The 22,903-nt window shown below is 36.8% G+C and overlaps 1 protein-coding gene across 1 annotated transcript; it reads left to right on the top strand.

Annotated features, from left to right (window-relative positions):
- Window positions 1-2,364: 2,364 nt before the first annotated feature.
- On the top strand, window positions 2,365-22,663 carry LOC134790344 (polycomb group protein Psc-like). Its single transcript, XM_063761112.1, has 10 exons — window positions 2,365-5,955; window positions 7,260-7,413; window positions 7,738-7,831; window positions 8,011-8,185; window positions 12,387-12,553; window positions 15,013-15,169; window positions 15,834-15,972; window positions 16,694-17,009; window positions 21,798-21,884; window positions 22,528-22,663. The coding sequence occupies exons 1-10, from the start codon at window positions 2,599-2,601 to the stop codon at window positions 22,658-22,660; spliced, it is 4,779 nt and encodes a 1,592-aa protein (XP_063617182.1). The 5' UTR covers window positions 2,365-2,598; the 3' UTR covers window positions 22,661-22,663.
- Window positions 22,664-22,903: the final 240 nt, after the last annotated feature.

Here is a 22,903-nt window from a genome sequence, read left to right as displayed (position 1 = left end):
TTTTATCGATACATCGATAACTTTTTAACGTTCTCGGCTCATTTTATTTAAAATACTAAGTATGTATTATTTGTGGAGTTTATGTTTTAATAGGAAGTACGTAAATAAATAAAAAATCTTTATTAGTATATTGTTATGTGAAAAGATACTTTGATTGAGTAAGATGTGTGGAATCTAGGACAATTTCGTGCTTCAAATTTGACAGGTAAACGAGATGACGCTGTACTACTCAATACATATTGCGATTTTTGCGGTAACTCTGATTTTCAAAAGTTGACGTTTGACAACTTAGTGACCGCAAAACACATGGCGCAGTACAGCGCCATCTGTTTTGGATGTCAGAATAAGTGTACGTGTTTTTCTTGGACTTTACCTCTCCATTACAATCAATTTTGTTGTGTTGCTAACCCTAAAGTCTGTAACACACTACCGCACTGCACCTCGACCTTGGTGCGCCGTATCTATAAGTGAGAGCGATACAAAATTCAAGCTTATTAAGCGACGGGTTAAAAAAAACAAAACACCTTCAGAACATTTTTTTTATTACAAAAATAAGGAATGACTTCCGCTCTTCAACTTCTTCAACATTTATTCAGCAAATAGGCCACAAGGGCATTTTTATACGTCAACATTGAATTTACATACAAGCAAAAATAATAACAATACATTAACCATTTTATAAATTACAACTATATGTAAGTATATGGTCTCTTAATGTCGAATTATATAAAAAAATATAATAATGATATAAAAAAGCCCGCAGGGCAGCTTGTGGAGTAGCGAGCCCCGAGTTACCCTAGTGCTCCCGAGAGTCGGTCAGGATCTCCATCTCCACTATCTCCAGGCACTCTTTCTTTTTATGTTCATTTCTTGGTAACCTATAAAAAATGATTTAATTATTAAATTAAGATAATTTAGTTGGTTTGAAGCGGGGTAGCATGATAAAATAAGAAAATATAAATAGGCAATCATAATATATCGATATCAAAGTCGATAAATAAAGTACAACCCTAGCTGAAATGTTTACATTATTTAAACGTAAAAATATAGTTAAATAAATCCAATCACTTCATGATCTATAACTGCACAGAAGAACCTTGCTATTTATAATGTGAAACATCTTTACATTTCCCAGGAACATTAACAATAACCAATATTTTTCATGTAAATGATAGCGTACCTGTGTAAGGTTAAAGATGGCTGATTTGGTGGTTTTCTTATGCCGCACCCTAATACACTACACACTGGCATATTCGCGACGTAATTATTCACATTTGGCTTCAATTATTTTCAATCACAAGCAAAATATTGAAAGATAATTAATAATTTTAATTTTCACCACGACTTTTTGACAGGACAAGTACCGGCTGAACTGACAGACAATGACATTTGGGGAACTAAACATGGCGGATTTTCGGCCGCATTAGGTATTTACGTATTTTCATGGAACACTTTGTGTACGTACTGAAATACTGTCATCTTTTTTTGCTATGGGTTACAGTGCTGAGTAAAAACGAGACAGATATATATTTATGTGTGTGCCGTCAAAATGGGTGCTATTTCTATAAGCAATTGTACGTATAGAACAATATGTCTTGTCCCTATTATATAGGTCCATGCAATGTAGCCAGCCGATGAAATAACAAAAATGCGGAAGCAGTGCTTTAAAAAGACACACATTTTTTAAGATTTTCATGGAAAAAGGTGCATTATATTACCTCACGCCCTTCATCTACCTCTAAAAAAGCGGAACCACATTAATTGAAATTCAATCTTAAAGGATTCCATTGCAAAAATTCATTGAAAAATACGGAAACATGGGACACTTGGCAACACTGGCGCACGTGTGCGGCAGTCTGTAAGCTAGGATCGCACCGTTTTGACGGTTCGGTGCTATAGTGTGGAAGCCCACGCCAGTACGAGCTATTCCTAGAACCGCTCCAAGGTCGCGGTGCGGTGCGATAGTCTGTTAACGCTTTTAGAAGCGGTCCGGTACTCTTGCCAAATAAAGGAAAGAGATGCAACACTAACGTTTAGCCCATTTTAACCCTTTACTGGATAATGTATGGGTCACTTTAGATGAGACTGGTAACACATAGGCGTTGAAAAAAAATTGTCTGTCAATAAATTTGACAACTCGATCACTGCTGTAGACGTATTCGCGCCAAATCTATTTTTATCGAGATATTGTTAATATAATTAGATTTATTGTAAAAGTGATTGAGAAATATCAAGTATAAGTGAAGGTAAGTTTCCTTAGTATGCATTTGACTGTAATTTCACTTGTATTCTAAGTAAATGGTATGTATTTAACTTACGGTTAACCTATGTTGTCGTTTAGTTTGACAGTGTTACCAACATTCTGCAAAAAAGTGTAATGTCGTTTGTAGTTCCATTGTGGCACGGCACGGAGCTTCGTTTCGTTTTAATATTGATTGTTATTTTCTGCTATTAAAAGGCAATTTCAAATAATATTAATGATTAACGCTATTATTGCGCCATGAAAGTTAGTGTATTGTACAGTGAATAGTGTATTTAAGATGCTACAACAACAGTTGTGTTATACATGTTAATTACGCTGGACATGCATCTGTAAAGATGGTAACTTCCAACAAATTACTTGATAAAAAGGTCGTTAAAATGGCTGAACAGAACAATAGTACGGTTGTGCCGCAAAGAACTTTGTTAGGAGAAGTGAATGAGCAAATAACTTGTCCGCTATGTCGCGGTTACTACATCGACGCCACCACGATCGTAGAATGTTTGCACTCATTTTGTCGCAGCTGCATCATCAAGCATTTGCAAATTAGCCGTTACTGCCCGGTCTGCGACGTGCAGATAAATGTTGCAAAGCCAAATTTCAGACTAGACAAAGCTCTTCAAGATATTGTGTACAAACTAGTACCAGGACTTTTCCAAAAAGAAATGGAAAGGCGACAACAGTTTTACTCGTCTAGACCGGGGCCGGCTGCTTCAGCGACGCCAGAACAAAGAGGTGAAGATACAGAGAGGATAATTTTCAGCCCAGAAGATGTCATCTCATTTTCTTTGGAATATGCAGATGCCACTGACACTGACAGCATATCAAGCAAATCATCAGACAGCAATGAACCTCAACCACCAACAGGTACCACGAGGAGGTTTCTACAGTGTCCTGCAGTTGTCAATATTAGTCATTTGAAGAAATTCTTGAGCATGAAATTTGATATTGATAGCACTCAATTTGCTATTGACATTTTATATAAAAGGGTACCTTTGCCAGACTACTACACTTTGATGGATATTGCTTATATTTACAATTGGAAGAGGAATGAACCAATGAGATTTTTCTACCAGATTATAGATTATGTAGCTATCAGAAATAGATTGTTTGACATTAATAGGAAAGGTTCTCATTTTCGAGATAGAAAATCAAGCCCAACACCAACAGAAGACACAAATGTTAGTAGCCCGGCACGTAATATAAATGATCAGGGTTCAGAAGTATCATCAGGTACTGACAGTCCCATGCCGGAAGATAACAGTGGCAAAAAGTCCCATAGTTCTTCAACTACAGACAAGAGTAATCAGTCCAACAAGGATATCAGTAGTCAAAATAAGTCAGGCGCCAACAGTAACTCTACAGCCAAGAAAAATGATGATGAAGTAGAAAAGTCACAGTTTTTGAACTCTTTTGAATTAACAGCCAAAAGTAATAGCCAGGTGATTAAATCATCTCCTGTAAAAAGTAATTTGCAGGAGACATCATCATCATCTATTAATAATCCAGTTAAAAGTCAAGAAGCCCCAAAGGATGATGATACTTTAAAGAGAAAACCACAGACACCACTAAAAGCACCAGAAGTGAAAAGACTCAAAATTGAAATAGAAAAATCTAAAATACCCCAAGGTCCGACTAAACCTGCCAACTCTAATTCTGCTTCATCCACTGGAGCTTCAGAACTTCACAAGTCTGGGAGTGCAATTGATAATTTGACAAAAACAAAAGACCCTGACAACAAACTCAGCCCTCAGCCTGCCAAAAACACCCCATCATCATCTTCACCAACAAAAGAACAAAAGATACCTGCTGTGGGTTCAAAACCAACTCCAGAGAGTACTGGGTTAAAAAGAACAATTCCTAGTACAAGTAATGTTTCTTCTCCAAAGCGAAAAGCAACAAATGAGCCAGTGGCATCAGTACAGCATGTTTCTCAACCTAAAACAGTTTCTCCTCTTAAACTTCAAGTACCCAAAATGGATTCACAGCAATTTTCTCTCCCAAAGCCTGCAGAAGTTCCAAAGCCACCTCCAAAAAGAATGCCTGATTTAAAACCTACCATGCCAATAACACAGGCAACCCAAAATAAAGGACAACCAATGAATAAAGTGAGGATGGATCTCTTAGCCAATAATAGTGATCCCACAATTGATAGAAGTAAGATATTGTCGCAGGTGAAATCATCACTTAGTGCCGCTCATAATGCAGGCCAATCCTCAGGTGACCCGCTGAAATCTTTGTTGTTAGATTCATGTAAAATTAACATCCCTTCATCACTCTCAATTACTTTAACAGACCAGAAATTAGATCCACGTAGTCCTAGTGAGCCAACCACAAGTGATCCGAAAAAGAATATCACCAATAAAAATTTAGTTTCCGCTAATAGTAGCACAGCTCATAAAGTGCCTAGTCCGCCTGTTCACAACTACATTGAAATATTAAAGTTGCCAGATAGTAATCCTAAAAAACAACAGATGAAAGCTGAAGGTAATACTGATACCAAGCAAAGTCCACAAGCAAAACCTGAAAGTTCAACAGCATCACCAAAGCCTCCAGGCAAATCTTCTGAGTCATCTGCTAAAGGGCCAATACCTAATTTAAAACCTATAGCCGACACTAAATTAGGAAAGCAAAGTGGTAACTTTGTGTCACCTATTACTTTCCAGCAAACATTTGAGAAGCAATTACAAACTTTAGTAACAGATAAAAAAACGAAACTCCCAAAAAATAAAGCTCAGGTGCCCAAACTTGTTCCAGCTACTCCAAAAACTTTCAATACCATAAACAAACTGAATAATCCAAACAATAAGTCGCCCAGTAGTGTAACTATGGCTCCAGAAAATAAGCCTAGTGCTGCTCTAGACTTGACAACTCCCCACAATATGCAAAGTCAAATAGGACAGCATCCTAACCAATCACGACTTTTGGAAAAAATGCAGTCAATTGCGAATTTGGCAGCAACAAAACAAAACCCTCCTGGAAAAGGTTTGCCGGCAAATGTGAATCAAGGGAATGTCTATTCACCTATTTCTAATAGACCCGCAAATACGGGTGCAAGTCCTTTGAGAATACCTTCTTCGAGTATGAACCAAGTTAAGCATGAGAAAGGTAGTCACAGTGGATCCCAGACTCCTGTTCGGCATGACATGGGTAATAAACCTTTTCAAATGAATCAAGCTAACAGTGGCAATTCCATAATGTCTCCGAGCTATACCCAGTCACATAACTCTCCCACTCCGACGCAGCCTTCTCCAAGATCTCAAACACGATCTCCTAGTTCTTCTCCTAAATTAGTAATTGCTGAAGAAAAGCAGGCTAGTAGTAGTTCATCAGAACAGAGTATTAACCAATCTAATCAAATATCGAGCACACAACTCCCCAACCTTAACACTTTAAAGAATGAATCTCCTAAGGCATCCCCAGGGCCTTCTAAACCGGGACCTAAGCCAATGAAACCATTGTCATCAGGTCTAAAACTGTCTGGGATTCGCCAGCCCATAACCCCTTCTATTAAGTCCAGCCCTGGTATGAATCTTCCTCCAGATTATATGACATCTCAGCAGATGATTGCACAGCATCCAATGGCACATTTAAGGCATCAGATGGAAATGAATTGGTACAAAGCTAATCTATTCAAAAGTATGGCAAATGCCGTACATCAGAATCAACATGATTTTAGTAACAAAGATAAGCAATGAAATTTCAATGTAAGATAAACAATTGTTAATTATTATTGTATTTATTTTAATGAAAACATAATATACATTAAATAGCTACTAATATAATATTTCCTGTTTTTTTGAGTTATATTTTACAATTTTCTTTTTTAGTTTCACCTTAACTGTATTAACATAAATAAGTTGTGTGTAAATGAGATATTGTTAAGAATAACTGTAATTTTATATGTAGGTAGGATCAGTTGTAAAAGGGTGTTAAATTCATTTGTAAACTTATTTTGATGCTGGGAGTAGACATATAATTAATGTATTACAAAAAATCATAAACATACTTGAATAATAGAAGAAACATATTTTTATATCAAATTCTGTTTCAAATAACACATACTTTTGTCAAATGAATCCTACGCTTTACTGTTGTATCTAAAATCATGAACTACATAGTATATAAGTATGATTTAATCATTAAAAAAATACCATCATTTATATTTGATGACCATGTAATTTACTTTTTTTTTATAATACATACTTCTATACTTTGCTTTACATAAGGTTTGTGATTGACAGATTGTTTCTCAATGTTTCTTCAATTTTCAATCTTATCTGTATAGTTATAAAATCTTCAGGAGCATCATCCTATTGAGCAGCATGTTTAGAACATTTAGTTATAAAACCAGGGGCCTTACATGATGTCCTTATTGCGATTCTGTTTAGGACCTAAACTAAACAGAATCGGAATAAGGACATCATGGTATTCATGGTAAGGCCCCAGATACATTAAAATCAAACGTCTATCATAAATCCGAAGTACCTAATTTTATTTACCTGTACGGCTAACACCAGTTTGACACTGATATATTCGCTAGCGTGTGGGTAACTTACTTTCTATGCATCTCGCTCGTACTCGGATATTAGTGCGAGCGAGATGTATAGAAAGTAAGTTACGCAGATGTTAGTGAATTATGTCAGTATGACACCACTAAAAGCAGTCGTGGTAATGCTACTAAACTTACATGTTTACTATGCTTGGGTTTCATATGTCATAATTTAATACTGAGTTTTTCTTTTACATATTAGGTTGTTATAACCTATGTATTCACTTTACATACATTGCATACTGTACTCTTGTGATTAAGTAATCTTGACCTTAAGATGGGAATTGTAATTTGTAATAAATGGTGGCAATTAAATATTTTTTTTTATACCTGTCCTGTAGTATTTATATTGGAGATCTAAAAAGGTATATATTTTATTTAAATACATGAGTTTACTGCATATATTTGTAAACTTCTGTTGGTGTTCAATTAGGTTTTACGTTTCAGATGTCGGCTGCTCAAACCGCTATCCCCTTTAAATCCCGCAAGAGGACATACATGAATAAGAGAAACAAAGAATGTAATGAAAATGAAAATATTCTTAACAAAATCAAATTACCAGAAGACAGTGATTTAAATCTCAAAAATAACTTTGACAATGGTAAGATTTTAATGTCTATTTATATTATTTTCTTCAAAGTGGGACAGCAACAGGCCAGATGACATGCTAATATTCATATTGCAGGTGTGCAAGTATCACATTGCAAGCAGTTTTATTTATTCTGACTTCTCAGTTAACACTTACATGTAACTTTCACGGCGTATAATGTTTGGTAATCGCCAAACGATATAGGACTTTATTATCTGGGGAAAATGACTCAGAATTGAGTACATGTTATCTAAACTTAAGTAAAATACATTTATGCTGTGATTGATTACGATTAGTTTACTTAGATCTTATAGTAATTTAGATTAATTGTTTCAGACTCTTGCTCTGCTCCTAAAATATCCAGGAAAACCTTCAAATCTGTTTCAATAGTCGAGTCTAAAGATGAATGTGAAGAATCCTTTGACGAGAGGTTTGTATGACAATGAAAGCGTACTTAGTATAATTATGATGTACGGGAAATCAGTACGAACTGGCTTACATACAAAACATTTTAACATCGGCAAGGGCCAGCAGATGATGATGATTAACAAGAAAATGCGGAATAAATGTATATGGCTTCTTTTATATGTGTTTCTTAAAAATTTTCAGAAATCGAAATGCTGTTACTTCAGGGCCGCTTCCTAGTCGAGAAGAAGAATTTGAATGGTTGCAAAACTTCCTTTTAGAGAGCCTTGACAAAGAGGAATCTGCTTCTTTATATGTCTCTGGGCAACCCGGCACAGGCAAAACGGCAACCCTGTCATGCTTACTGAATTCGCCAAAGGTATACTTAATTTTACAATATTTCTCTCTCAAAATGGTATTTCTCTATCAAAATGACAGGTTATTCGTATAAAAATACAAGCAAATTTCGTCTTTATGGTAAGCGACAAAGTGGTACCTTTTGATTGAGACCGTCACATATAAATATAATATCGCTTGTAAATAGTAATTGGGGCTTGAACTATATGTGAGAAAACGAGTATTCGCTAGGTGCACGACTAGTGCATGGTGCTGCCCTCCTTTTGTGAGCTTTTCTACGTTATATCTTATAGCGTAAAATTGGTTCCAACGGCTGCCGCTAGCATTAATGTGCGACATTCCATAAGATTACGTGTGGAGTTCTGTTTTGACCGTCACCGAGGTCGGACGCGTCCCGGGAAGGTTTTTCAATGGTGTACGGTGCAATACCATTTTGTCGCCAGATGTGCGGGCCGGACCGTGTTTATTTTTTTTTATTTAACTGACCGCGCGGGTTTCGTTTGTTTCGGTTTCGATTCTATTAAAATATCTTATCCCGAGAAATGCCGGTTTGAAGCTAGTATAATGATTTTAAAATGTGTAAAATCCCTGCGCATACGCCGAAGTTAAACCTCAGCGAAGTCAAGACAAGAGTACAAGTTACCTGGTGAGAGCTTTCCATTTTACCTCTAAATAACATGCTCATGTGGTTCGAGTCTGCATAATTGCATATGTTTGTTTTAAGCAGGTAGTAGAAGCAGTGTTTGAACTATGTTGAGTACCTATAATATGCTGTCTTTCAACGAGCAAATGTAGATAACTATCTTTACCCTTGCCCAAAAACAGGCAACTATTAGTCTACCGAAAGACGCAGGTTAATAAACGAACTCTATGTTAATTTCGTCGTTAAAATACCATCCTAATTTTATTCTAAATTAACGATTTATAGGGCTCTCACGAGTCACGAGGGACGCTGCATATCTGGGACAAGCTCGGTGGGTTCAGTACACAAATTATTTTCCTTCGCACAAGTTTGGTTGGTGGAAGTTGTTACTTTAGATACTGTTGTGGCGGTCTCATGTGCGTGATGTATATAGCGGCAACCTTATTTTATTCCTACCTACTCGTACTCGACTGGGTTAGGATAGAGGCCATTGAGTAAGAAATATGCTTATGCCTGAAGGTGGCTGCAACAAGGGAAAGAAGGGACCTCTTACGGAACCCACTGATCTCAATGTATACAACGAGTGTGAGGCATATTGGGCGATTGTAAAGGGTTGTAAAAGGCGAGCAAAATACGGAAGAGAGTCGGCTCAAACAAACGAATCAAAATACAAAGCCCCGCAAAAGTCAAAGCGGTCACCGCTTAAAGGGTCTTAGCCCATCACAACATGTGCAGTTGCAATAAATGCAAAAAAAGGGTACGCGGCGCGGCTACTTTCACCACGCCGGGGCGCAAGCAATATAATAGAGATGCTGGTAGAGACTTCAAATAATACCAAACAATTGTTTTATAATATCGATACGAGTTGCAAACAAAGAGATACCAAGTATGACCGATAAGATAGGTACCGGAACGGGAAGAGGGTGTCATGGGTCTTTAGCCCTAACTACCAAATCACATTCAAATAACAGTCAATCCAAGTGACACTCTATTAAAATATTTTTCTCTATTTTTTATTGAATTCGTGTTTTTTAAATTAAAGTGATAGTGCAAGTTTCTTATGCTTAAAGTAAATTTGTATGTCGGTGTGCAATCTCGATGTGTTTTTGCGGTTTTCTTGTGCTAGAAGTGTCTGAGTTGTGCAGTGCTAAAATCCAATTTTGTATGTCCTAGCGTGCCCTAGCGTGATTAAACTACTGTCGACATCTGATGCTGTAATTGTCTAAAATAATGTAAACAATTTAATGAGTTAATTGCTACGTTGAAAGTGTTGAGTGCGTGTGTATAGGTACTCTTTATTATTATTTTATATTAAGTTTATTGTGTCGAGTGCTATTAATGCATTCACTGCCAGTGGCCTAGGAACAAACTTGTATGACGGTGGACGCACATGTGAGTGGATCAACATGGCAGACGACAAAGGCGAATTCATCAAAGCAGCAAGAGAAATATATCAACTGGACGAAATCGACAGCGAATTAGACGAAGAAGAACCATCACCTCGAATCGACGAGCAAACGGCACCTCAAGACGACATCGACCCTACTTGATACAAGATATCTCGAAGACCGAAGCGGAAACGACGCGCAGCAGTCACCAACGCTCTCCTTAGACGACATAACCTACCCCTCCTACATTCCAATATTGGCTTGAGGCTGCATAGCCGGCTGATTCTATCCCTCTCCCATCCCAGAGCGTGTCACTCCTCACAAATTTCGTCCCCTGGTATGCCGGTTAGACCGGAGCGGGCATGTCCCCGGCTGGGTGTGGCGCAGTCTTGTCTTGTCTTGTCTTGTGACATTCCATAAGATTACGTGTGTTTGTGACAAGCGTCACTTCTCCCTCCACCGACTTTACATCTTGCCAATAACGCTAGTGGTTCGCCCCACTTTATGGGAAAGTCTGAGCTCTGCTTAGTAGAGATGGGCGAAATGTGTCAGTAGAAAGAAAAGAGTGATATACAGGGTGATTCATGAGACGTGAGCAGGACTAATCCTGCACACTCAGTAACTGATAATTGATCGATCACCGTCGTATTTAGGTGAAACAGCCAGATTTTTTTCTATTTTTTAACTTTTTGGTGAGGGCAAATTTAATCCTCTACAATCATGGTCACCCTACAAGACCTAATTAATAAGCATAAAACCTCTTTAATTTTTGATTACGAAGAAAATAAACTGTCAAACTTCAGTGAGATACGAGTTTTCAAAAGTAACCAGACCGCGATGACAGTGGTGACATTCAATTTGACACAGAATATCGGTAGTTTAGTATTCTAATTTTAGGGTGACCACGCATGTCGTAAATAAATTAATAACTTTTTTTTCAACACGACTAGAAAATTCACGTTAACCTCACTAATACTGATACGAAAGTGTTGCTTATAATCTACGAAATGTGCAGTATTAGTCCTGCTCACGTCTCCTGAATCACTCTGTATTTAGTGGTCATAATTATGTTTTTTCATAAATGTTACAAAGCATGAATAATAAATATGTATGGTTGTGAGCAACCTATGAAGCAAATATTACTTTAGTCATAATCATAACCACACAAAGACCGTATAAAAGAGGAGATCGAAGGAGAGGAGCCCCTCCAGTAGGAGAAACGGTTTTATAAAAGAAACGAATCATAGATATAGATTTATTCAAATAGTAGGTAGGTTAGGTTCGTTAGGTTTCTTTAGATACCCGAAGGGCAAACTACGCAGAAATAGGAGCCCCGCGTTAGCGGGGCTCCGTCGAATTAAGTGTTTGGACGGATATTAGGGAAAAGAAAAGAAACAACTAACTAAGTATGCCTTAAACCATTATGCTTGAAAATTATTATGCTACAAAACGTTTATACGTAAAAACATTATCAGTATCGATAAATATGCTTTTAGCTGGTATGACATTTGATTCATTATAATTAAAACCTATATGCACAAAAAATATATGACAACTGCTGAGTATGTAGTATGTCATCAAATATTATGGCTAAAAATGTATGACACAATATAATATGACTTTTCATTTGTATGCGCAATGATGATTATGACACAAGTTGTTATGCGCATCAAAGATATGACTTAAACTTATATGCAACCCAATATGGACCCTGTGCAAGGTTTTCAGCAGAGGGGTAAGCTATTAAAGGCGACTCCAGTTATTAAATGCTCTAAATAAGGAGCTGTGCTAATCTCCGTGGTTCAATTTATAAAACTACAATAGCTACATTACATGTTTACAAGTCTAAGCTGAGAATCTGGTCAAAAGCCTACGATGGGCAAACGCTACATCTCTTTTGCCAATAAATTTAGGGCTAAATAATATTTTCCTAGACAAGATTTGTCCGAATTTTATCCTTATAACAACTCGTTATATTTCAAATGAGGAAAAATTGGAAAATTCTCCGCCTCATATGGAACCCGAAGTCCTGACTTCGGGAGACACGCGCGCCGCTCTACCAACTAAGCTACCAAGACTTGCCCGTGTGCGTCGTAATCGCAAAAATCCGAATCTCAACCGAAATTCGAAAATTAAATTCGTATTTAGTTCATTCGTATTTTAATCTGTATTAACTTAAAAAATGTTTACAGATCAAAGAAGGCTTTAAACAAGTATATGTAAACTGCACTATGATGAAGTCCGCCGCGAGCATATACAGCAGAATTTGCAAAGAGTTGCAGCTGTCTACTTCAGGGTCGACAGAGAAGGCATGCTTGGCTGCCATAGAAAAATATTTGAATAAAAAACACAAGATGATGTAAGTAATATAATGTTGCTGATACCTTTGAAACTTCACAATTAGTGGTAAGATACGCTGAAATAACTTCAGTCCTTTCGTTACAGCTTGTCTAAATCATTAATTAAATCACTTCTATTACTAACCTCATTTAAATGCTGATAGTGTAATAGAAGTATAATATTAAATCTGTAATTTGCAATACAGTAAACATTTCCATCACATAAGCAATTATTTGCTCTACATAAGTTACATACGAATGGCGCTATTGATAAACGTCCTACAAGAAATAATATGTATGAATAGGTCCCGATACCCATTTGGTAAGATGAAAACATTTGAAGGCCAACCGTTTCAGACCGTTTTTTAACCGACTTCAATTTCATAGAAGGAGGAGGTTCTGTATTCGGTTGTGGCTATTTTTTTTTTCTATGTACGTTCACCGATTACTCCGACATCCGTAGTCCGATTTGAGTAATTTTTTTTTGTTTGAAAGCAGCTACCTCCGAGTTGGTCCCATTTTAATTTGGTTCTGTTCTGATGATGGGATCCATGAGGAATTGAGGGAACTCCTCAATTTTTAAAGGCACATGCATGGTTTTTGGGCGTTAACTTAAGCAACTCGAGCATTTTCTCCCGAAAACCACCAATTTGATGAAGTAGACCTGATGATGATGATTATTTTGATGATAATGAAGATGATTTCTTTAAATGTAGGTATGTTCAGCGATTACTCCGGCACCTGTGATCCGATTTGAGTAATTCTTTTTTTGTTTGGAAGAAGTTACCTCCAAGGTGTTTCCGTATTATTTTTGGTTCTGGTCTGATGATGGAATCCATGAGGAACCGAGGGAACTCCTCAATTTTTAAAGGCACGTGTTAAGTGATTTCGGGGTTTTCTAAAGTAACTCGAGCATTTGCTTCCGAAAACCACCAATTTGATGTACTGCAACTGTAGTCTTACCACGAGTTTGACATTGACATATTCGCTAACGTCTTATGCATCTAAATGTAAATTTTTATGCATCTCGCTCACACTAAGGTTAGTACGAGCGTGATGCATAGGAAGTAAGTTACACACATGCTAGCGAATATATCAATGTCAAACTCGTGGTAAGCTGGTAAGGCTACTGATCGGGGGTTAGGGTTAGGAGTTAAGGGGTCGGGGAATGGCGGTTGAAGGGTTGCTGGTTCAGGATCGAGGGGTTCCTGGATCAGAGGTTGATGTGCTGTGAGGTTGAGTGATCGGGGGGCTGAGGGATTGGGTCCGTGGCGGGGCGGGCGGATGGATTTAGTTGACAGGAATTATAATTTCCCAGACGGACTCGAGAAAATTCTTGATTACATATTTACTAAAGTAATAGGTACACGAATTTAGTGTTAAACATGATCTTGTTTTTCATTCATGCATCGCGCTCTTAACAATGCGTTAAAACTAAAAATGGTAAAATAAAAACTTTTTACAAAAAAAATTAAACCGACTTCAAAAAGGATGAAATAAAATATTATCCTTTTTATGTTTATGCGTTACCAACTGATATGTTTGAAGTCGGTGCCAAGCCAAGTAGTAACAATACCATCAGCTTTATGGCTATAAATCCCATTAGAACTGTACTAATAACTATTATAAATGTGTAAAGAATTCTGTCTGCCTCTTTGTCGCCTTTTCATGGCTAAACAACTGAACCGCTTTAGGTGAAATTTGGCAAGAAGGTAAATTAAATAAATAAATAAATATTCCATATATTATTTATAATTTAACTTCTATTTTTTATTTTTAATTCCTTGAATTGTTTTATATTTTGAAATGTAGTCCTCTGGATAAGGGACGGGAAATAACTCAGTCCCAATCCCACACTTGCGTGCTATAGACTGTTCGTGCATTAGTAAGAAATGCTCTTTAAAAAATACGACGGCAAAAAAATGCATTTATATTTACACTAATGTGCCGACAAACATGGTAGGTACGGACTGCGCCAAGAAGGTTTGATCGTGTGTTATGAGGTGTGTTCTTAGGTCCAGTCGACGTCAATGATATGTTTACACTTTTGCACCTTACTCCTTTGTAATAAGGCGAAAAGTGTAAACATATTTTTAACGTCGACTGTACCTACAGAAAGTACGTTCATTGTCGTCGTGTAAGGCAATACAACGTAGGTAAATCCTTATCGAATCGCACCAAAGTCATGGTATGCTTCAAAATTTGGCTTGGCACCGACTTCAAACATATCAGTTGGTAACGCATAAACATAAAAAGGATAATATTTTATTTCATCATTTTTGAAGTCGGTTTAATTTTTTTTGTAAAAAGTTTTTATCAATAGTTAAATTACCCAATTAGCGTAGAGGTAATCGCGTTAGCCGCGTAAGGCGCCAGTTCGATACCGGCCCCGGCCAATAGAGGGCTTGGTCACTTCCTGTTGTATATGACATATATTCCAGTTTATAATACTATTTGTACAAAGTGTGTGTTTTTCCAGCTTACTGGTGTTGGACGAGATCGACCAGCTGGACAGCAAGCGGCAGTCAGTGCTGTATACGATTTTTGAGTGGCCGGCGTTGGCTGGGTCTCGTCTGGTCCTGGTGGGCGTGGCCAACGCGCTGGACCTGACTGAGCGCGCCCTTCCGCGGTTGCAGGTATTACATTACAGAGACCGTGCGTGTTGGAGGATCTGCCATTTCATGACCTGAATCGAAAGCGAAAGCAATTCACGCTTCTAAGCAAGTGATGCCCCCCACACTTCACGTTGGCTCTATTTCGCATAGTAGGGTCTGCCATCTAGTGGCATAAATCTAAAAATGTAAACTAGACAATGCCACGCGCCAATGAATAGGGGCCTTCTGTGCTGCCATCTACAGTTCATGCACGCTCCCTATAGTAATGGGTTATGCTTTGATATCTTACAGTCGGGATTTTATTATAGTGTCAAAGGTTAATTTCATTGATATTAAACAACATTTACTATGAAGCGAACCACGAAATCGCAAAGAAGAGTTGATCCATATAAAACTTCAGGATACATTCACCGAAGTATAATTATAAAAAAGGGCGTAGCTAATGTTTTTTTTTGTGTTTTCGGGGTCGGCCGACTTAGCAAGTTGCGATCTTCAGATTTACCTGTAGGAGTATGGGTACTGATTAACTAGAAATGTTGTTATGTGTCTAATTGTTAACTTGATTGGTGATTTTGGTTGGTGATTAATTCAAGACAGCCTATATTTTTTTATAAAGTACATACTTACACATTTAAATATATGCCACGTTATTCTGTATAATATTCTGATATCTTTTATGTTTTAGGCGCGCTGTTCACTGCGGCCGCGCACCCTGCACTTCGCGCCGTACACCAAGCAGCAGATCATCAACATATTCACCAAGATATTGGGCGAGGCTGACAAGACCAACGTGTTCTCGCCTGTCGCCTTACAAATGTTGGCAGGTATACATGTTAATTCAGTATTTTGGAATAAGTAATTGGTTCTTTATCATTTACTAATAGATGCATTTGTCTATTTTTGTGACGATATTTTTTTTATTTTGGGTTTGTCTCGTAATAAGTGTGATGATCATAGGTGCGTACTGCGAAAGTGCGAAGGTCTAATTATATACGTACTTACTTTAAAAGACAAATGTAAATGGGACCATCCGTGAAAAAAAGACAATAGGCAATGTATAATTATAAATAGACAATCGACTATAAAACCTGTTCACATCATAAAATATAACGTTGACTTTGAAGTTTTTTTTTAACTAATAATTTGATATTGAGGATATGATTTTTTTATTGCCAAGTCTACATTCAACCTGCATACTGATTAATAGTAAATTTAACGTGGCCATAAATAGGGTAAAACCAAATTCCATATAAATGCATCTGGGTGCGTAGCCAACGTGCAATCGCTCCGTAGCGAACGAAACGTATCACTGTCCAGTGTCGCACTAGTGGGGAAGAGTGATAGACAATACGCTACGGAGCGTTAACGATTGGCACGTTGGCTACGCGGCCAGATATGCCTCAGATATTCGGTCAAAGGCTTACCGTTCAATTAATTACTATGCTAAGAGTATTTACATATTTTCAGAGTTATATATTTATTCAATCATCAAACTAAATTTAGCCATGTTTAAGCAGCCTTTTAATTTTATTTTCTATCTTATAGCCAAAATCGCCGCAGTCTCTGGTGACATGCGAAGAGCCCTAGACATAGGCCGCAGAGTGATCGAGCTAGCAAAACGCAGTAAATTCGCCGAGACCCAATCCGTGGACACAATGATGAAAGACTGCACGGTCACAGTGGAGCTCAAGCAAGTCCTTGAAGTACTGAACGATGTGTACGGAGGCTCCAAGAAAATAGAGTCTGATGTCGATGAAGGGTTCCCTATGCAGCAGAAGTTGATACTTTGCAGTCTTATGCTTATGCTCAAGGGGAAAAATAAGGACATCGTTATGGGGAAATTACACGATGTTTATAAAAAGTGAGTATTCTTTTTCTCAATATTTATTATCTGTTTAGCGTTGTCCAGACTTATCGCTACGGCTCACTAAGGGAGCCTATGATCCAGTCGAAAACCTACGCCGAAGAATTGGCACAGGCATTAAAGGATGATGTTCCGCTCCCATACAAGTTTGGCCCAACACTCGCTAAACATGGGTGGTATATTGTTAGGCTCCAAACATGAAATGAAAGTCCCGATAGTTATTAAAAATTCACGGACACTTCAGGAACATTATTAAAGCGGAATTTCTCTACTTATTTGAGGTTAGGAATTCTGCCTTGTATCGGGCCATGTTAAATATTATTATGCCTTATTACAAGGAAATAAGGTGCCGTAAATAGTGTAAACATATCAATGATATTGGGCGTTTAAAGGCTGTCAAGAAACAAAAATCGAATGAGTTGGTATTAGGTTAATACATTTTTTTTAAATAAAATAATATATTTAATACGACTTCCTTAAATTAATAAGACATAGCATGCGAACCGGAATAGACTATAACAGCTAAAGCTGTTTTATAGTAAAAATTGTTATAGCATCAAATGTAAAACCTATCATTTAAGTAAACATATTTACTTCAATTCCAGAAAGAGAAGAAATACAGTAACATTCGCAGGATTGTTATAATAAATTCGATAAGTAACTCATTCCAAAAAAGAATGTTTGAAAAACAAATGTTTGCCTAAAAGGCACTTAATAATAAACTTAATTTATTCTGTAGGTTTATCATATAGGTAATTTATAAAAAAAAAGATAGATATATTATTTTTCCCTTTATTTTAATGTATTTTTAAGTTTTAACCTATTATGGTTTAAGACATTTATTCTCATAAGAATATACATTATTCACTTAAAATGAGAATATAAATTTAACTTAATGCTATAAATAACTTGGTGTAGGTATTATTATGTTTTTGCATCTCAAGGAAACACGAGTAAATTCGCATAGTTATTTATGTGATATAGGATTAAGGTTGCTATTCGTAGCGCACCCGCGCCCGTGCGATGCAAAAACTGTACAATATTAACTAATACTAAGAGTGGGTAGCGTAACAACAACATGCATAAGTCTGCGAGTGCAGTAACTAATAATTAATAATTGTAGGTATAGATTAAATATCATGCTTCTAATCTAAAGTATGTTATAGGAAATTACAAGTCTCATTTTTTTTATTTTAGATGTTATTATTGTATAACGGTTATTAATGTTATTATGTATTTGAAAATATTCGTTAAGCTTATAAGCCGTGTTTATTTATTTATTTGCAACTGTCGTATTAAAATACCTGTTTAAGCGAAATATTTTCAACTACATACCGTTTAAGTTTATTTTTAAATATGTTGAATGAAGGACTATTTTTAATTCCCGGCGTCAGTTTGTTGTACAATTTTGCACCTTCGTTTAAAAAACTTCGTTTGCCGTAATTTGTTCTGTGGAAGTGTAACTTTAAATTATGTTTATTTCGAAGATTATAATTATTCTGTTTACATGTAAATGAAAGTTTAGTATGCAGTTTTTTATGTAAAATTTTATAGACTAAGATACAGGTTTTAAAAACGTAAATTTGTTTAATATGCATAATTTTTAATTCTTCGTAAATTTTGCTAGTTGAAGTATAATAGTCATATCCGAATAATACTTTAAGTAACTTATTTTGTGACGTTTGCAACTTATTCAAGTGAGTACTTGCCGCGCAACCCCAGATCTCAATTAAATATTCTAGATGTGGCTTCACTAATGAGTTGTAAATAACAAAACGTACATTTCTAGGGAAACAGCCGACGACATGGCGTAGTGAACCTGTTAGTGAGATCATTTTTTTCCTGACATGGTCTATTTGTAGATTCCAAGTAAGGCGCGGCTCAAGTAATAGACCTAAATATTTTTCTTGTGAAGAAGCTTTAAGGATTTCTCCATTAATATGTAGTGTTTCGTAAGGTCCAATAATTTTATTTTTAGCAGAAAATATCATATAACTAGTTTTTGATGCGTTAATAGTGAGGAGATTTTGTTGAAACCAATATGATAGCTTATTTAAGTCACTTTGAGCGCGATCTGTGAGTTCATCGATTGAATTTCCAAAATACGTCAAGCAAGTATCGTCCGCATAGAGAGATACCTGTCCTTGTAAGTCAAGATTAGTGATATTATTTATATAGGTTATGAATAGCAGTGGACCCAAAATGGACCCCTGCGGTATGCCGTATGTGATTTTTCTAGTGCTACTAGTCATATTGCCAATTTTTAAGACTTGTTGCCGGTTTTCTAAATAAGACTTAATCATTGAGAGAGCTTTTCCTTCGACTCCTATATGTTCTAACTTTTTAAGCATCAAAAAGTGACTAATGGTGTCGAATGCTTTTTTTAAATCAACAAATATACAGAGTCCTATGTTTTTTTTATCTATATTTTGTTTTATATCTGTTACTAGATCTAACGTTGCAGATAGGGTGTTCGATTTAGCTCGGAAACCGTATTGAAATTCAGAAAGAAAGTTTATCGAATTAAGGTACGTTTGCAGCCGCCTGTGGATATTTTTTTCTAATATTTTAGAAAGTATAGGAAGAACTGATACAGGGCGATAGTTTCCTGGAGAGGTTCGTTTCCCGGCTTTGAATATTGGCGTTACTTTGGCTATCTTCATACTCTCGGGAAATTTACCATCTCGTAAACATTGATTAAAACTGTTTGCTAGTTTATCGACAATTAGGTCTCTGATACATTTAATACTCTTAGTGCTAATTTTGTCTATACCTGTACTTGTGTTAGTGTCAAGGTGATCAATAATTTTGCGGACTTCAGAAGTTGTGCAAGGTTCGAATTCTGTAAGATGTTTGTCGGGACTAGGACGGTTACATAAAGTACTAGTGTCTATGGTATTGTGATATATATCAGGAATATTGTTGGCTAATACGGACCCAATGGTAGCAAAATATTCATTAAAGTATTCACAAATATCTAGTTGGTTTGTTATCTCTCCAGTTTCAGTGTCTAGACTTGTTGGTATAACAGATTTCTTCAACTTGTTTTTGGATAGCTCATTTATCATAGCCCACATTTTTTTTGGTTTATTTTTAACTTTAGCAAATGAGTTTTGGTAGTGAGTATTCTTCGCTTTCTTTATAGTATTTGTTACTTATATAACCTATTTCCGTGTTATTCATACCCTGATATCAAATAAGGTTTTATTAAAAAAGTTAATCAATTTTAAAGAAGTAAAAAACGACTTCACTGGGGAAAGCCGGTGAAAGCTAATTGTAAATTGGTGCTCTTATAGAATTCATACAATACCTACAGTACTATCAAATAAATATGTAATAATTAATATGAAAATACAATCCATAGCGACTCTATTCCTTCCATATTCGTTCGCTATTCACTTTTGACGTAAGTCATTTGGGTATGTTACAATTAAAGTCATAGGAATAAAAAGTTTTTACTGTATCGCAGTTCTTTTTGCAATTTTGATACTTAGTGCTTAAACAGTATGTCGTTATTGGTGTGAATGTCTTTCTTTGAAGTGAGCGTTATTAGCATCAACAGAAACATCGTAGTAAAGTATTTTGATGCCATACTTTTTTGTTTGGCTCTGGACGCCCATTTATGAAATGTCATTGATTCTATGTAATGGCGTGGGATATGTTGATTTGGTTTAATTACTCTTTATTTTATTTTCTTTACTAAGAAGTGTCCGTTGGAATCTAATATATGTATGAGATTGTAAGAAATATGATTAAATTTATCGTATATATAGCATGCTTATCGAATCGTAGGCCAAATTCGGCATGATCCTTTTACGAAAGGGATTGGTGACCTTAATAGCGAGAGGGGAAACCAGGTCTTGTCGGAAATAGTCGGGTTTCCTCTCGATGCTATCTTTCACCGATAATTTAATAAACAGTGGATACCAGTCAACTGAATTTCGTAAACTAGTTAGGAAGCTTCACTCCTTAACGCTCCAACCAGCGCTATCCCGCTAGGGCCTAGCTAGGCTATCATCGCTCATATTCGTAAATGAACTGATGATGACTGCATGAAGTCATAGCAATGTATTGACTAACAACCGACCTTGTGAGGCAAACGTTTGGTTAGTTATTGAAACATTCACGATTCACTCGAATATCGAGAATACTTGACTTTCAATCAGGCTTAATTGTGTAGTGGCTCGTTTTATATCATACACATACTGGTAGAGAAAAGCGTTCTGTTTTATCTGACAAATTAAATATATGACTATCCATGATAAAAGGTACCTTATCGCGGTCGGCGCTTACGCTGTTGTTAACGACGCTTCAATACTAATGCGGTGCTACGCGACATAAGCGCTAACCGCCATAAATAAGGTACCTTTACCCGTGGAACGTCACATATACAGGCCATGCAGGGATTTATTACTATGGCACTTATTGCAGCCTAATTGGCTCAATGAATTTGGTCACATTAGGTGTCGTTACATTATTTTCAATAGAAATTATAAAAAAGTGGTTATTATTAGCTTATTTTTTTTAATTCAAAAAGATAAACATTTGACCACAATCTTACTTGATGGTATAGTCCGACAAGAAATTGTAGAAAATTATTGAGGGCGCCACTTCCTGCGTAACTGTCACATTTTTGACGTAAAATACACTTGGCAACAATTTAGTATGGAATTTTTTTAATGCCTTTTTATTTATTTTCTACTATTTTATGTCGCACTAAGCTTATGCCTGAAAATTCCTTTAACTTTTAATGATTTAAATAAAAATGTATGTTTTTGTATACAGAGTAGCAGCAGCTCGCAACATCGCGCCGCTTGACATGAGCGAGATGTCAAGCGCGTGTACTCTACTCGAGGCGCGCGGTGCGCTACGGTGAGTTGGATTACTGTCAGTTGTTTACTAAATAAAGAGATTGAATAGTCAGCATACATAAATACGCAGTGTTTCATCTATAGACTGTATCTTAAGGTAATTAAAAAAGAGTAAACAAATTCGACCCTCAAATGGCTTCTTAAGCCAGTTGAGGGTAGATGAAAACATTACAGTATGATCAAATAATGTAGGTTAAAGTCAGGTCGTTCAGTGACACAACCAGGTGGTTTTGTATTTGGTTGGTTAAAAACTACCCGAAAATGTACAAATTATTTGTAAATTTTATTTAAGTACTTAAAGATACAGCTCTCTAAGAAGCTTTTAATCTTGAATAGAAATGAAATCGATATCCATAATTTTTTTTTAATTGACAATATGGTCGCTGACTACTATTTTTCAACAATTTGTAAATGCCAATCATCATTCACTAAAAACTTAGAGAACGTCTGCTGCAGCACGGGATCCGGGAGCTGCCCTCAGTGCCCCATTTATTTCACCTATATACGTGCATATCGCTGACCCCTCGCCCACCGGAGCGTCATCGTCACACGAACTCGCATCATGTGATTGCACCGTACCTGACGTACCTCTCAGACCTTTATATCTGTTTTAGCCCGTTTAATAACCTTTTTTATTTGATCAGATGCACGGGTCCCGCGGGGCGCACTCGGCGCCTGCGCCTGCAGTGGGACGAGGCGGAGCTGACGGCCGCGCTGCGCGACAAGCCGCTCATGGCCGCCATCCTCGCCGACGCCAGCTGCCGCCCCAACTGTTAGTATTAACTAATTGATACCCTTAGGGTCGGTTGTACCAAACCGTCTGTTACCATTAAAATATTTGCTAAATTGAATGTATGAGATATTTCATATTTTACTGCTGGTTGATGTTGATCATTCCGTCAATAGCGATTGATGCAACTGGCCCTTAACACATTCACTGCCCCCGACGCACATGTGCGTCCACCGTCATACAAGTTTGTTCCTAGGTCACGCCCCCTGGCAGTGAATGCGTTAATGCGT

The sequence above is a fragment of the Cydia splendana genome, chromosome 5 (assembly GCF_910591565.1).
Source record: "Cydia splendana chromosome 5, ilCydSple1.2, whole genome shotgun sequence".
Classification (NCBI taxonomy): domain Eukaryota; kingdom Metazoa; phylum Arthropoda; class Insecta; order Lepidoptera; family Tortricidae; genus Cydia; species Cydia splendana.
The sequence above is the reverse complement of the archived record's forward strand: the minus strand, read 5'-3'. Positions and strand labels throughout refer to the sequence as shown.

Bases quoted from the DNA above. Each gene is read 5' to 3' on its own strand.
- LOC134790344 (XM_063761112.1), top strand. From the start codon at position 2,599: ATGGTAACTTCCAACAAATTACTTGATAAAAAGGTCGTTAAAATGGCT. The intron at 7,414-7,737 runs GTAAGATTTTAA...TAATTGTTTCAG, and splicing joins CAAAAATAACTTTGACAATG to ACTCTTGCTCTGCTCCTAAA. The intron at 7,832-8,010 runs GTTTGTATGACA...AAAAATTTTCAG, and splicing joins GAAGAATCCTTTGACGAGAG to AAATCGAAATGCTGTTACTT.